This window comes from Nilaparvata lugens, chromosome 3 (genome assembly GCF_014356525.2).
Source record: "Nilaparvata lugens isolate BPH chromosome 3, ASM1435652v1, whole genome shotgun sequence".
Taxonomy (NCBI): Eukaryota; Metazoa; Arthropoda; class Insecta; order Hemiptera; family Delphacidae; genus Nilaparvata; species Nilaparvata lugens.
This window is the reverse complement of record NC_052506.1, coordinates 26,778,692-26,791,560: the sequence shown is the minus strand read 5'-3', so window position 1 is coordinate 26,791,560 and position 12,869 is coordinate 26,778,692. Positions and strand designations below refer to the sequence as shown.

The 12,869-nt window shown below is 36.8% G+C and overlaps 2 protein-coding genes across 6 annotated transcripts in view; one reads left to right on the top strand and one right to left on the bottom strand.

The window, feature by feature from the left end:
• LOC111054026 (rab3 GTPase-activating protein catalytic subunit) overlaps positions 1-12,869 on the top strand; it is a 280,846-nt gene that overhangs the window by 25,859 nt on the left and 242,118 nt on the right. The gene's annotated exons all lie outside the window — the stretch shown is intronic.
• Positions 1-12,869, bottom strand: part of LOC111054027 (leucine-rich repeat and fibronectin type III domain-containing protein 1-like protein) — a 29,823-nt gene that overhangs the window by 7,363 nt on the left and 9,591 nt on the right. For both annotated transcript variants that reach the window (XR_005570723.1, XM_022340990.2), the window contains exons 3-5: positions 2,853-3,738; positions 1,461-1,776; positions 265-905 (exon numbers count right to left, since the gene is read on the bottom strand). Coding sequence is in view for 1 of the 2 variants with exons in the window: in XM_022340990.2 (XP_022196682.2) it covers positions 265-905; positions 1,461-1,776; positions 2,853-3,734 (1,839 nt within the window). In the remaining variant the exon portion in view is untranslated. The remainder of the gene's footprint in view (positions 1-264; positions 906-1,460; positions 1,777-2,852; positions 3,739-12,869) is intronic.

The following is a 12,869-nucleotide window of genomic DNA, read 5'->3' as shown; positions in this document are numbered from 1 at the left end:
ACGAGGGGCACTTCATAAATAAGTTATAATTTCTTGAACAGGCTTCACTGGGAATTCAATTAATGAATACAGAGGACTGCTTGGAGAAAGCCTTCTTGAAAGGTTTTGACCAGTTGAAATTGGCCATGCTGATCTAATCTAATCATCTAATCATCATTTTAATTCATGTATACTCACTCTTTATATATTTTTTCTTGATGGAGAGAAATATTTTTTATCTTCTATTGATTACTAATAGGAGTTTGTATTTAATGTTGATGTTACCTGTGACGGAACGTTCTTTATTTTGAACTCCCTCTCGCTAGCCTCAAGCGGCGGCCCCTGCTTGAAGCTTTTGTCGCCGAAGAGGCGGTAGACGACTCGGAAGCCGAGGATGTTGGCCGTCTCCGAGTCCCACTGAATGATGACCGAGTTGTCGAGGCGGTGCGCTGACCTGACGAGTACTTCCTGCACGGGTCGCGCCGCGCTGGGGAAGGCCATCGCCATGTGGGGACGCTGCTGAGGCCACGGGTTGGAAGTCGTGCGCGGCAGGATTATGTTGCTGCGACGCGTCGTCGGAACGAAGCGCGATGTCGGCGGTGCTGGAGTCGTTGTTGTTGTTGTGCTTGTAGTGGTTGTAGAAGGCGTGGTTCGATAGGTCATCATTGTTCTCTGCGGTGAGGTTGACGACTGCGTTGTCACTGTTGTTCTGGGTGTTGTTGTCGTTGTTGTGGTGGTGGTGGTGGTCGATGTGGTTGTTGTCAGTTCTGTTGTGCTGCTCGTGGTTGACGGCGACGTTTTCTGCGACGTGGCCACGTGTGGATCCACGTAGCCGACCGCGACGCCGATCTCTTGTGTTTGCAGCAGGTCATCTTGGTCGTTCACCACCAAAGCTACGCCCATGTTTTCATTCTCACACACCAACTCTGAAAATTGATTGTCAAGTTTACTCACATTTTATAGATTATTACTCAGATAAACTTTGCAAATTTGTTTCAAAATGAAATGTCATTCTGTGAAATGTATTTGGCAATAAAGTTATTATTCAAATCGTACTAGCTATCATGCTATTTGCAGAATAAATACAGAGTGGGCAGTTTACTACTTTATTATATTCATTTTGGATATTTGCCTCTACATTACCAACTCAAGTTGATTAAAAAAATACTATATAATGAAAATAGGCTGATAGCGTAGGCAAGCTTAAAAGCTTAATTGTCGAAGAAATCAACTTTAATATGAGTTACTAGTATCTATATAAGCCTACATCATAGTGAATAATAATATTGATTTTATAGTTTTGAAATTATTTTCATGGCATATGAATGAATTTTGAAATTGGAATCATGTGATAACATCGTTTAATCACCTCGTGGGGTATGAACAAAACGGTCGATTCGATATGTAGGATTCAGTTCGCAATCAACCTCCATATCTATCTTCATATATCTACGTCAATGACATCAATGAATAGGAGTTACCTTCGGGTAGCATATTGTAGAAGCTCTTATCCTTGAGTGAAGGTGGGGAGCCGCAGAACTGTGGGTTGCGCTCGCGGCTGGTGACCTGGAGGTCTCCGTGGCGGATCCATTCGGCGACCCATCGCAGGCGGCAGTCGCAGTGCAGGAAGCGGCCCCCCAGGCTCAGGCCTCGCAGGGTGCTGTTGAGGTGCGCCAAGGCTGCAGCTGGAATGCTCGCCAGCGGGTTGCCGTCCAGGGCCAGCAGGGTTAGCGACGGCGTCCCTTGGAACGCGTCTATTGGTAACTCGGTTAGCAGGTTGAAGCCTATGTCAAGTACCTGCAACGTTTGGTCATACATAAGTCGATCAAGGGAGGAAAAGTCGAGTCGAAGTGCAAGTCTTACTGATTTGAAGAAAGTCTTCCTTATTATTTTGGTAGTTGAAGAAAGTCTCCTTAATTGCTCTAGAAGTTGAGCAAATGAATAGATATTGAGTAATTGAATGACTAACTCAAATATTGACAAATTCGTTAATCATATATTTTATAGATCCGTATGAATACCTGCATGCAATGCTAAGATCTTGAAATAGAATTCCGAATAATCTAGAACGTTTCAATCATATAGAACAATTTTCTATCAATGCATTTGGACTAATGATATCCCCTTGTTTTTATTCATGAAAAACTCATTGCCAATGACTGTTTTTACTCAATAGCTATAAACTCTCTTGTGACAAAAAAATTTATCTTCATATTGACTTGAATACTAGATTAATTAGCAATCATTTCTCATTTCTTTTTACTGTATTTCATGCTTTTCCATTCATAATGTTGATTTGATGTTCCTAATTGTGTTCAACTACTCTCATTATGATTGTCCATGCATACAATAAATTATCAGTTATGTCACATATCAAAATCTATAGAAGAGTAACTGTCTCCTCTATTCTTATTATACTTATTATATTATTTGATGATATAATTAATATAATAAGTATAATAAGAATAGAGGAAACAGTTACTCATCTATTCTAATTCAAAGTCGTCCAAAGTTAGGAAACCACTGAACGGATTTTATCAGAATATTCATGATTGCGAGATATTACTGCTGAACCATAAGTGTATGTAGAGAAACATTTCTCTAGATAAAAGCAGCTGTGTATGATCAATTTTTTCAATACGAGGTTAATTTTTATCCCCAATATAATGCAAATCAACAGTGCTGCCAGCATGAACAAAATGCACCTATATTTCTGATAATAATTGACTTTTTCTTATATATCTATTAGTTTGAATCAAAAGCATTAATAGTATTTTCATTCAATAATTGAGTCAAATTTGAATGCTATACTCTCAATTCCATTTCCCGTTTCATTTGCTGAAACTATTTATGCAAGATTTAGCAATACTCACCCTCAACTCAGACAGCTCACTGACAGCCACGACCGGGAAATCTGTTAGTAGGTTGTTGAGAAGACTGAGAGAGCTGAGAGTATTCCGAATGCCATGGAAGGTGTCGTCGGTGACAGTCTGGATGACATTCCTCTCGAGGTTGAGGGCGGTGAGTGAGTGGAGGCCGTCGAATATGCCTCGGCCGGCGGGGCCTGGCAACTCGCGCAGGCCATTCTGCGCCAGGTCCAGAAAGGCCAGAGTGCGCAGGTTGCGCACCGCCTCCGGAATCACCTTCTGTCGCGTTCCCTTCAGATTCAGGTTCTTCAACGAGCCTTCCAGGCCGCGAAACGCATCCGTCGATATTGTGATATTGTTGTCCGATAGTTTGAGCGTTGAAAGATTGTTGAGCGAGGCGAAAGCGCCGTCAGGTACTTTGGTGATTTTGTTCCTGGACAAGTCCAGAAGGCTGAGGTTGGTGAGGGTCTGTATACTTTCGATTGGAATGTGGTCGAGTTCGTTGTCTTGCAGGTTGAGGTTTCTGAGTGTAGGCTCCAAGCCTTGGAACGCTCTCTTGCCGACGGTTCTGATTTTGCAGCCAGACATCTGCAGGTTGTTGAGCTTGAGGTTGGCGAACATGGCGTCGTGCAGGGCCTGGACGGAGCTGTTGTTGACGTAGAGCAGGTCGATGTGCAGCGTGCTGGCGTACTCGTCGAGGGCCTTGAGCAGCTCGGGGAAGTCGACCATGTCGCACTGCACGGACAGCATCTGGCCAAGGTTGTAGGCGCAGATGCACGATGACTGCAGCTCGGCTATCTCGCGGCCCCAGGGGCACTGCGCCCCAACCCCCCCTAGCACCGCTGCCAGCGCCAGCCACCGCCACACCACTGCCTCAGCCGACCTCATCGCTCTGCAATCAAACAATCAACACAATCATTAATATTGTGTAGTTAAAAAAAAAATATCGGGGCACCGAACTTCGCTCGTTATTTTTATTTATTGAAAAACAGAACACAATTCTCTAAAATGATCGTGTTTATATTTTACAAGCTGGCTATACGTCAGCTTATGAATTTCGGGGATGCGATATTTTGATTTTCCACAGAATCACTCGCTCACTTTTTACTATCCACAGACGACGAAAGTCTCAGCTGTTTCAGCCAAGGATGAATTATCCTTTTAATGTCGTTCAGCGAGAATGAAGGCAATAGATCGTGATGGATGGAGGCGCAGTATTGAGGAGGCCAGGGCTCGATTCGGGCTGTAACGCCATCGAAGAAGAAGAAGAAGAAGAATGTCGTTCAGCTAGTTTTCTCAAGGATGAGACCTAGTGCAATCGAATTTTTATATCATAAACCTACTATGTTCTAAATTTCGTGAAAATCGTTAGAGCCGTTTTCGAGATACGTTGAACATAAACAACCAGGTGTAAAAATAACCAGATATGTGAATACAGAAATTGCTCGCTTAATATAATTGGATGAAACACAAAAAATTGGGTTCAACCATAGCCTAATAATTTTGTAATTTTTAAATTGATTCTTTCCCAAAATTTTTTGATTCAAACATAATCTTGATTCAACCATTCTCAATTGAAAGTTATCAATTATAAAAAAATAATAATTTATCATTAAATTCCAGATTTGATTCGATTCGCACGTCAGATTTTTATGCAACTGAAAAATATTGTCGTCAGTGCCACTCATCATTGTATATTGATGTGCAATATCATACGTTTTAGTTAATACTACTAACTCTTGAAGTGTGGTAACTAATTATGTTGTCAAATATGGAAGATTTATTCCACATTGCAGTCAACCAACTGCTGGAATATTATGACTTATTATACAGAGTGAGTCATATGTATGGGAACCCTTCAATAAGTTTGAGACTATTGTAGATATAATACTGTAACTTTTAGGATAAGTTATTGGTGAAATACTCTACCTTTTGACGTACAACTGAAATTCATAAGGAGGTGACTTAGGGGTTGTACCTCGAATATTTTAAATGTAAACACCCATTGTGTGGTACATCATTTTAAAGGCCTTTTTAAAACAAGAAAGATGGCATCGATAAAAATGTTTCATGATACTTGTATCCAAGATGGCGGCTGATTGAAGTTTTAGTTTTTAAATAAATGAGGGGTTGTGACTCAAATATTTTGAATGTAAACGCCCATTTTGTGATACATCATTTTCAAGGCCTTTTCAAAACGAGAAAAATGACTTCAATAAAAATGTTCTATGATACTCTTACCCAAAATGGCGGCTGATTGAACTTTATCAATTATTTCTAACTTCAATCAGCCGCCATTTTGGATACAAGTATCATAGAACATTTTAATTGATGTCATCTTTCTTGTTTTAGAATGGCCTTGAAAATTATGTACCACACAATGGGTGTTAACATTCAAAATATTTGAGTTACAACCCCTCATTTCCTTGAAAACTAAAACTTCAATCAGCCGCCATTTTGAATAGAAGTATCATAAAACACTTTAATCGATTTTATCTTTCTTGTTTTAAAAAGGTTTAAAATGAAGTACTACACAATAGGTGTTTTCATTTGAAATATTCCAGTTACAATCCCTAAGTCACCCCCTTATGAGAGGTTAAAATTCAGTTTTATGTCAAAAGGTATTTTACCAATAACTCATCCTGAAAGTTACAGAAGAATATCTACACCAGTCTCCAATTCATTGAAGGGTTTCCATACTTATGACTCACTCTGTATATTATTATTCATTGGTCATCTATATAGAGAGAGTAGGGTTGTGTTTGTTCGCATCAAAACATGTCAACTTGTGGATTGCATACCGGAGAAACGGGAATGATTTAGATCTCCAAAATTTGAACATAGATTCTAAAAATATCAATCTCGTGCACCTGGAAGCCCAAATTTCAATTTTCCTTCTAGATTTTTCAGAATTAATGTTCAAATTCATCTATGCTACCGTACATGAAGTTCCATAGGCTACATTGTTGCAGCCCAAAGTGTGTTTTTTTATGAGGAGGTTATAATGCTGTTACAAGACTATCATTTTCGAACGGCCGTGTAGCGCAACGGTAAAACGCTAGCTTACAGAGCGATGGTTCCTCGGTTCGAATCCCGATGCTTCCCAATTTTTTTGTTCTTAATTTTTTCCCTCGAAACGTATTATTATCAATTATTTTTTGAAGGAATTTGTTTTCATTACAATTGAACTTGGATTTTATCAAATAATTATTTTTAATATAAAATTTTGCCACCAGTACAAATGGAATGGACATAGTCTTCATGCTGTAGGCCTATCATTGAATTTCATAAGAAAAACATCAATAGATCACAATAAAATAAGTAATAATTTATATTCTTCAGTTATAATGTATTATCAGACAGGAATTCCCAGTGAAACGAGTATTTTAGGTATTTTGTTTGGAATTAGGAAAACAAAAGGCTGCCTGATTCAAATTGAGGAGGATCCTAATCGAACTAGAATTTATTGATGTATTGGAAAAATCAATATGATTCTGTGAGGTTTTCAAGTATCATGTATTCTTCAGTTTTCTTTACTATAATAATGGAAAGAGCTGGCTCATACACGTACGTGATGTAGGAAAATTATGTTTGACACATCGTCACGTCTGAACTACTGGACTGATTGATTTGAAATTTTGCATAAAGATTCTTCATTAACCGAGATGCTTATAGGCCTATTTTCAAATGTCGAATTTTTTATTACAAGTTTTCATTTTGCAGTTTTAAAATAGACCCTAGCGAAGCACGGGTTACCTACTAGTTTGAAATAATTACAGTATTCATGAAGTCATTTCTATAACTTATTTCAATATACTTCTCCAATTGGTTCAACTAGCATTACTAGTTCTGCTTAGAGACAGTTATGAGATGCAAAATCATGTCACGGTGGTTCGGAACCCACCTATCAGTTATCAGTGATGATTTAATGAAGTATTCTTATTTAAATTGATTTTCAACCCATTCAAATTCCTAGTTTATATAATTATATTTCAGACTCAAAATTGTACAAAATTCATAAAGTGTAAAGATAACCTATTTTGGACAATTTCTATCTAAATTTAGGGAATGAACTGTATGGGTTTTAAGCATGTTGTTACTTTCCCAATCATTCGTAATTGAGAATGATAGTATATGTTTCAATGTATAAATAAATAAAACTTTAGGATTACCCATCTCGACATGCACAGGCTCAAGTTGGCATCATCCGCCAAAAATATTACAAAATCCTTGAATATCATTATCATATGACTGATTCTATCCAATTTCAAAATCTATGTTATATTTCCTTCAATTGATCGTTAATTGTACAATAGTTTCTCCTTATATTTGGAGGTGCATTTTTAAGATGAGATTATTCATTTATTCAAGAGCCTTGACCTCTATCAAATATAAGTCAGGAATTATTATAATTTAGTGAGAAGCGAATGCAACTTTCATGAAATCGTGGAATTTCCTGATTTCTCTGAGTGAATCACTGTGCGTAAACTCGTGCGTGGAACTTGATTATGAGATGTTTATCTGAAGCATGCGCGATGAGCGTACAGTTAGGCGTTTCAGACGCTTGGCTTCGTCTTAAAACTGGTCAGTGCAGTGCAGTCATCAAATAATGATGCGGTGTAATTATCCCGACTGGATGGATGGCTCGTTTGCCTTATGAGTCCTAACTCCTAACGGGCGGGGATGCTGCTCTGCACGTTGTGGGTGAATGGAAAACCGGCTTCCATCAGCTTAAAAGCTTGTTCCTCATACCTCATCTCTAAATTTCAAACTATTATGGAGAAAAATGATGTGTTTTTAAACCTATATCGCTAGTTTCAAATGTGAAAATAGTGAATTCAATGAAATACATCAAGAACAAGTACCTACATCATAATAAATACATTATTTTTACTTATTTCTGTAGTGCTACTAGATCGTTTGTTTTTTTGATAGAATTACTAGTACCCGTTATTCTTTTTCTGAAGACGGGCTTTGGAAAATGTAGATAAATGAGATAAATTGAAGATTTGTCTTGAAATGTTAAGAGACTTCAAGGTGTGACCCATTTTTCGCTCCTTACTTAAGAAAATGTTTCTCTTATTTCCCTCGAGGTGTTTTAGCTGGTCCAATTTCTAGGTCTTCATGAAGCTCGGACTCCCCCCCCCCCCAACCTTACAATTCCAAATCTGATGTTTTGTTTTGTGATCGCATAAGGAATATATTTGACAGTTGATAGATCAAACACCAATTATTATTAACGAGAATAATTTATTGCTACAGTACATCTTATTGGTGAGCTCTGAATTTGGATTGAATATAAAAACTCAAAAAACATTCTGCAACTTAATCGAAGTTCAACTTCATTTTCGTATATATTAGGTTTTCTGGAAGATGACTCGGTAATGGAATTAGGATGATTTGTATTATGGTGCTCAAATTGAAATAGAATTATATGATTTTTTTAACCTTGTTGAATTGGTAGCTAGTTTAAACTTTGAGGTTAATAATAATGGTGCTTGCATGAAGAGGTCAATGATCATTTCACGGGCCTGTTCTAAATGGAAATCAATTGATTGGAGAACAATTTCTATGACTTTTCTTAAACATAGCACTCCTTTAAAGAGTGAACGCCGTATTTTGTCTTGTTACGGACATGATTGGATTCTTCGAATGCAATACTGTATTTTCTACTCCAACGAATAAAAATTAATGCTATAAATAATTATTTCCATGTCCAGCATAACAAATTATTGAGAAATAATGTGCCAACCTCTAAAGGAAAGGTTTTCTGCTCACTTGGTTCCACTTAGTTTTGCAAGATTTTATCAATCTAACTAAAACGTTTATGTCCGCCTGACATTGAGTAATTTGTGAAATATCTATTTTAAATCATTTAATTTTATGGCTTGGAGTATTTTCAAGGTCAATTTATAGTAAATATCACTACATTTTCCGAACTTGGGACGGACGTTTGCAGATGCAGATAACAATAGAAATTTATTTTAGATGTCAAATTTTACATACAAATCCAACTAAATAAATACCAACATTTATTTTAGGATAATACATTGACTTGCGATCTAGCATAACCTCAATAGGTAGTGCGATAATATACTTTGGATTAATTTCCAAAAGTCATTTCTAAAAAATTGAAATTTTTACTACAGACTTACCTTACATTACAATAATTATAATTTTGATTTAGGTAGAAAATTCATAAACTGTGCGATAATATTCCAACATTCGAAAGTAAAACAATTAAAATAAATCTTGAGTTTATTGATTGATTGATCTCAATCAAAATACTAGACAATTCCATCAACATGGGCTACTTATGTAATTCAAAAATTGGATTGAATTTCTCTTTATAGTTATTGTATTTTATTTGGCTTAAAAAACTAATGACAGGGACTGTAAGACACATTACACGTAAATGTTTTGAAAACATATTCTTAGAGAGTTGTGACATTATAAATAGAGATAATAAGTTGATGAACTTCACGTTTATCTCATGACAGACAAAATTTGGTCGCCAATTACCATTATTACAGGAAACAACTCCATGAAGAGAGTCAACTGTATTAGTATTTTTGATTCATAAATTTTAAACTCTGAAATCCTACTAGCATCTAAGCTATAGTTCAAGTCTTGATAATGTTTGGGTCCAACTATGCACATAAGCATTTAAGTAGGCTAACCTTTCACTTTGTAGTGATTACTTTCGGGGCGGCAAACAACATAGAATTCTAAACAGTCCAAAATTCAAGGTGGACAGGAATCTGCTTTTGCCATAAGTTAGTTTTAATAGGTTTTATAGTAGGAGCCAGCCAGGAGACCGTCACTATTTGAATCCCGGTTTGAACAGGTCTTCTCCATCTCTGTCTAATCTTTCCATTCCATAGCACAATTCTTTCACCAGCCATACATTCTCTGCTTTGCGAGGAGAACCGTTGTCCCAGTCACCCACCGTACGAGATGCTTCCTTCCTATGAGTGGGTCACTCAACTCTGGCTCTGGCCGCCAACCCAGCCACCTGATTACCATCTCATCCTCGCCGACATGTGCCCACAGTCCACTACACTTTATTACGCCTCCGAGCAGCTCCATCATGGATGTTTGCGTCCATTTGAAATTCCCGTGCTATACTAACTTCCTTTCTCATTCTATGTTACTTCCATCATACTTCAACTGTTTCAATTAACCTATTTTTGTAAATTGTTCCTAATTCAAATAACAGTCCCATTATTCATCTATAGCAACCGTGAATTTCGTGATTATGATATCTGAAGAATCTTCTATTCATTCCTTGGAATATCGTTATTTGCATTCTTAGAATATCCCAAACCTTACCTTTAGCTACCAAAATCTTATAAAACATTTTATTTTAGGATTGGTAGAATAAACTCCAGAATAACAGGAGAATTTCAAGTAGGATAACGTGGAAATAAATGTACAGTTATCAAAGCCAAGTTATCAGTAGTATATAATGAGTTTTTCAACATCAACTACACTTATTCCTGATTAGATTGATTACAATCTTTGAATGTCTGTATGCTATCATTATGAACTCGAAACATTTTTCCAGATCGTTTCATTATGGCTTAATTATTGTCTAATATCAGTTTTGTGTTCAGTTTGAAAAATGAAGATTTTTCACGTCTCTCAATAATTAAACTATAATCAAGCAATTAATTTTCACATCAAAAAACTAGTTGTACAAATACTGTTTGTTACAAAGCGTTAAAATCGATACCTTAGAAATAGACTTTCAAAAACTTTATGGAAGGTTGTAGACCGATTTGTTAATAAATAACCACACCGTATTATATAGCAATATTTATTGTAATGGAAATTAGTAAAGTTTGGTTGAAGGATTTCTATCTTCTATTATATAGCACTTGTATTCAAGTAATAAGTAAGTGTATAAGTAAGTTACAGCCTAAGTAAGTTTTGAATGGTGTTTCCTGTGAAATGCAAATCGATTAGGAAGCGTAGTGACATTGACCGTTTATCAGACGGGTCAATGTCCTAATCAACCTTTCTCCTGATTACATTCTTGTCGCCCTGATTTAGTTCAGAGTTCTCCCAACAAAGTAGTTTGCTGGAGAGCTGCATTTCTGTCAACGTAGCTCTTGTGAAAAACATTGGACAGTTGAATTGGTTCCTTCTTCAGCTTCCAGAAATTGATTCTGTGATCACTTGAAAAAAACAAATTGGATATCTCACTTACAGCTTCTTATAGAATTGCTTCTATACTATTTTGAATGATTCATGAAAACTAAAGCTAATCTTTATACTGTCTTACGAGGTTTTTTCGCTCCTCAAGAAATGCTATAGCAAAATGAGTTGAGGTCGCTTGATGACCGCCATTATGTTTTCAACCTCCTGCATCTCTTCAGAATGATCAATTACGCTTCATTCTTTCAACTCGCCTCACTAATTTCTTGTATTTCATTTTATAAATCTCAGAATTTAAGACAAATGCATTAAACAACAAAAGTGTGTTTATCTCTTTTAACAAACATAGTTTCAGAAATATTCAAAATAGACTCTAGAAGTGATTTAGCTAGTCTCTCTTGGCATAAAATGTACAATATATGACACTCATATTTTAAAGGATATAATCCCTTGGCTTTTGGATATTTGAGTTGAGTGTACTTTCAATTTGCATGTCGTTTTCTAAAGATAATTTACTTCTCGATACCTATCCAAGGGCATTCTCGCGACTTGACCTCACGCTCATCCAGAAACCTTCCTGAAAATCCCACCCTGCCAATCACACCCAATATGAGAAAAACTATATATTGTGAACTTTGTAGACATCTTCACATCTTTGCAGTTCTATTTGATCTTTATATTGAAATAATGATGAAGCTTCAATCCCTTCAAGGTTTCAACTAACATATAACGTTCATAATTAGATTAATCAACATTTTCAATCTCCATGTAGGCCTATTGCGATTTAATCTTACAAATTCAATCTTTCCTGTGATACGGGTTTTTTCTATAATTGACTAGTATTTATTATTTTTGAGCGCACTGATTTCAGCTTTGAAGTAGGTAACATTTTATCTTATTAGAGTTTAGAATCGGTCAATGGCAATCTTTCAATGTATATACACATTAAGTAACATATGCCAAGTATTTGTAGTAGCGATACGTTTTCATGTCACGTGATCGCCAAATTCCTTGACTACTGCCTGGATGAGGAGTGCTATTATTTGGAGGACTCGCCTCAGCCAACTCCACCCTATCACCCTCAGTACCTCAGTTCGTTCGCGCTTCGTCACTCCTTTTTCCGAATCATTTTTTCCGGTCTTTTTTCTTTCGTCCTCCTTGTTTATTTTGTAATGGAATTGCACGGACATCACGTTCGTCTATCGTTTGTGTTCTTCTGTGCTTCGCGGTCGACCAAAGCCAAAGTGTGCACAGAGGTCGTTGTTATCGCACTTTTCCGGTGGGCGATCGTCGTCAATCAGAAAAGGCTTTTTGTTTTTCGCAAACTTGTGTGTAAACACGGCTCACTGGTTCCAGATCGTTGGCTTGAGTCACTCAGCTCTGGCCTGAAATCACTTCAGTTCATTACCATTTGTAAACAGTAGTTAACTGTTGGGAGTCGACTGCCATTGGTCATAGGTCCATGACATCGGCCGTGGGCACGTGACAGTCCTCAAGGAAAACGCGTTGAATTTCTGTACTACAAAAACGTATTCAAGTGCGTCTTTCTTCAAATTCACTTTCCAATCATGTTTTTTCAATATTTCTTCATATTTGCTTTTTTGTTAGAGACCCTATTTCTTCATATTTGCTTAGAGGCCCTAGAAACTATTAGTATTTTTCAGTTTCTCAGTTCAGATTATATTACTTATTGTTAGCAGTCAAATCTCTGGTCTAGTACAATATTCTGCAACACAATCTTAAAATGAAACTATGGATGAATCAATGTAGCTAGATCATAGATTTCTTCAGAATCCTATCGCTCCATAAGTTATTTTATTTGGCTCTGGAAATGGGCTTTTTCTACTTGCAATGGGATCTTTC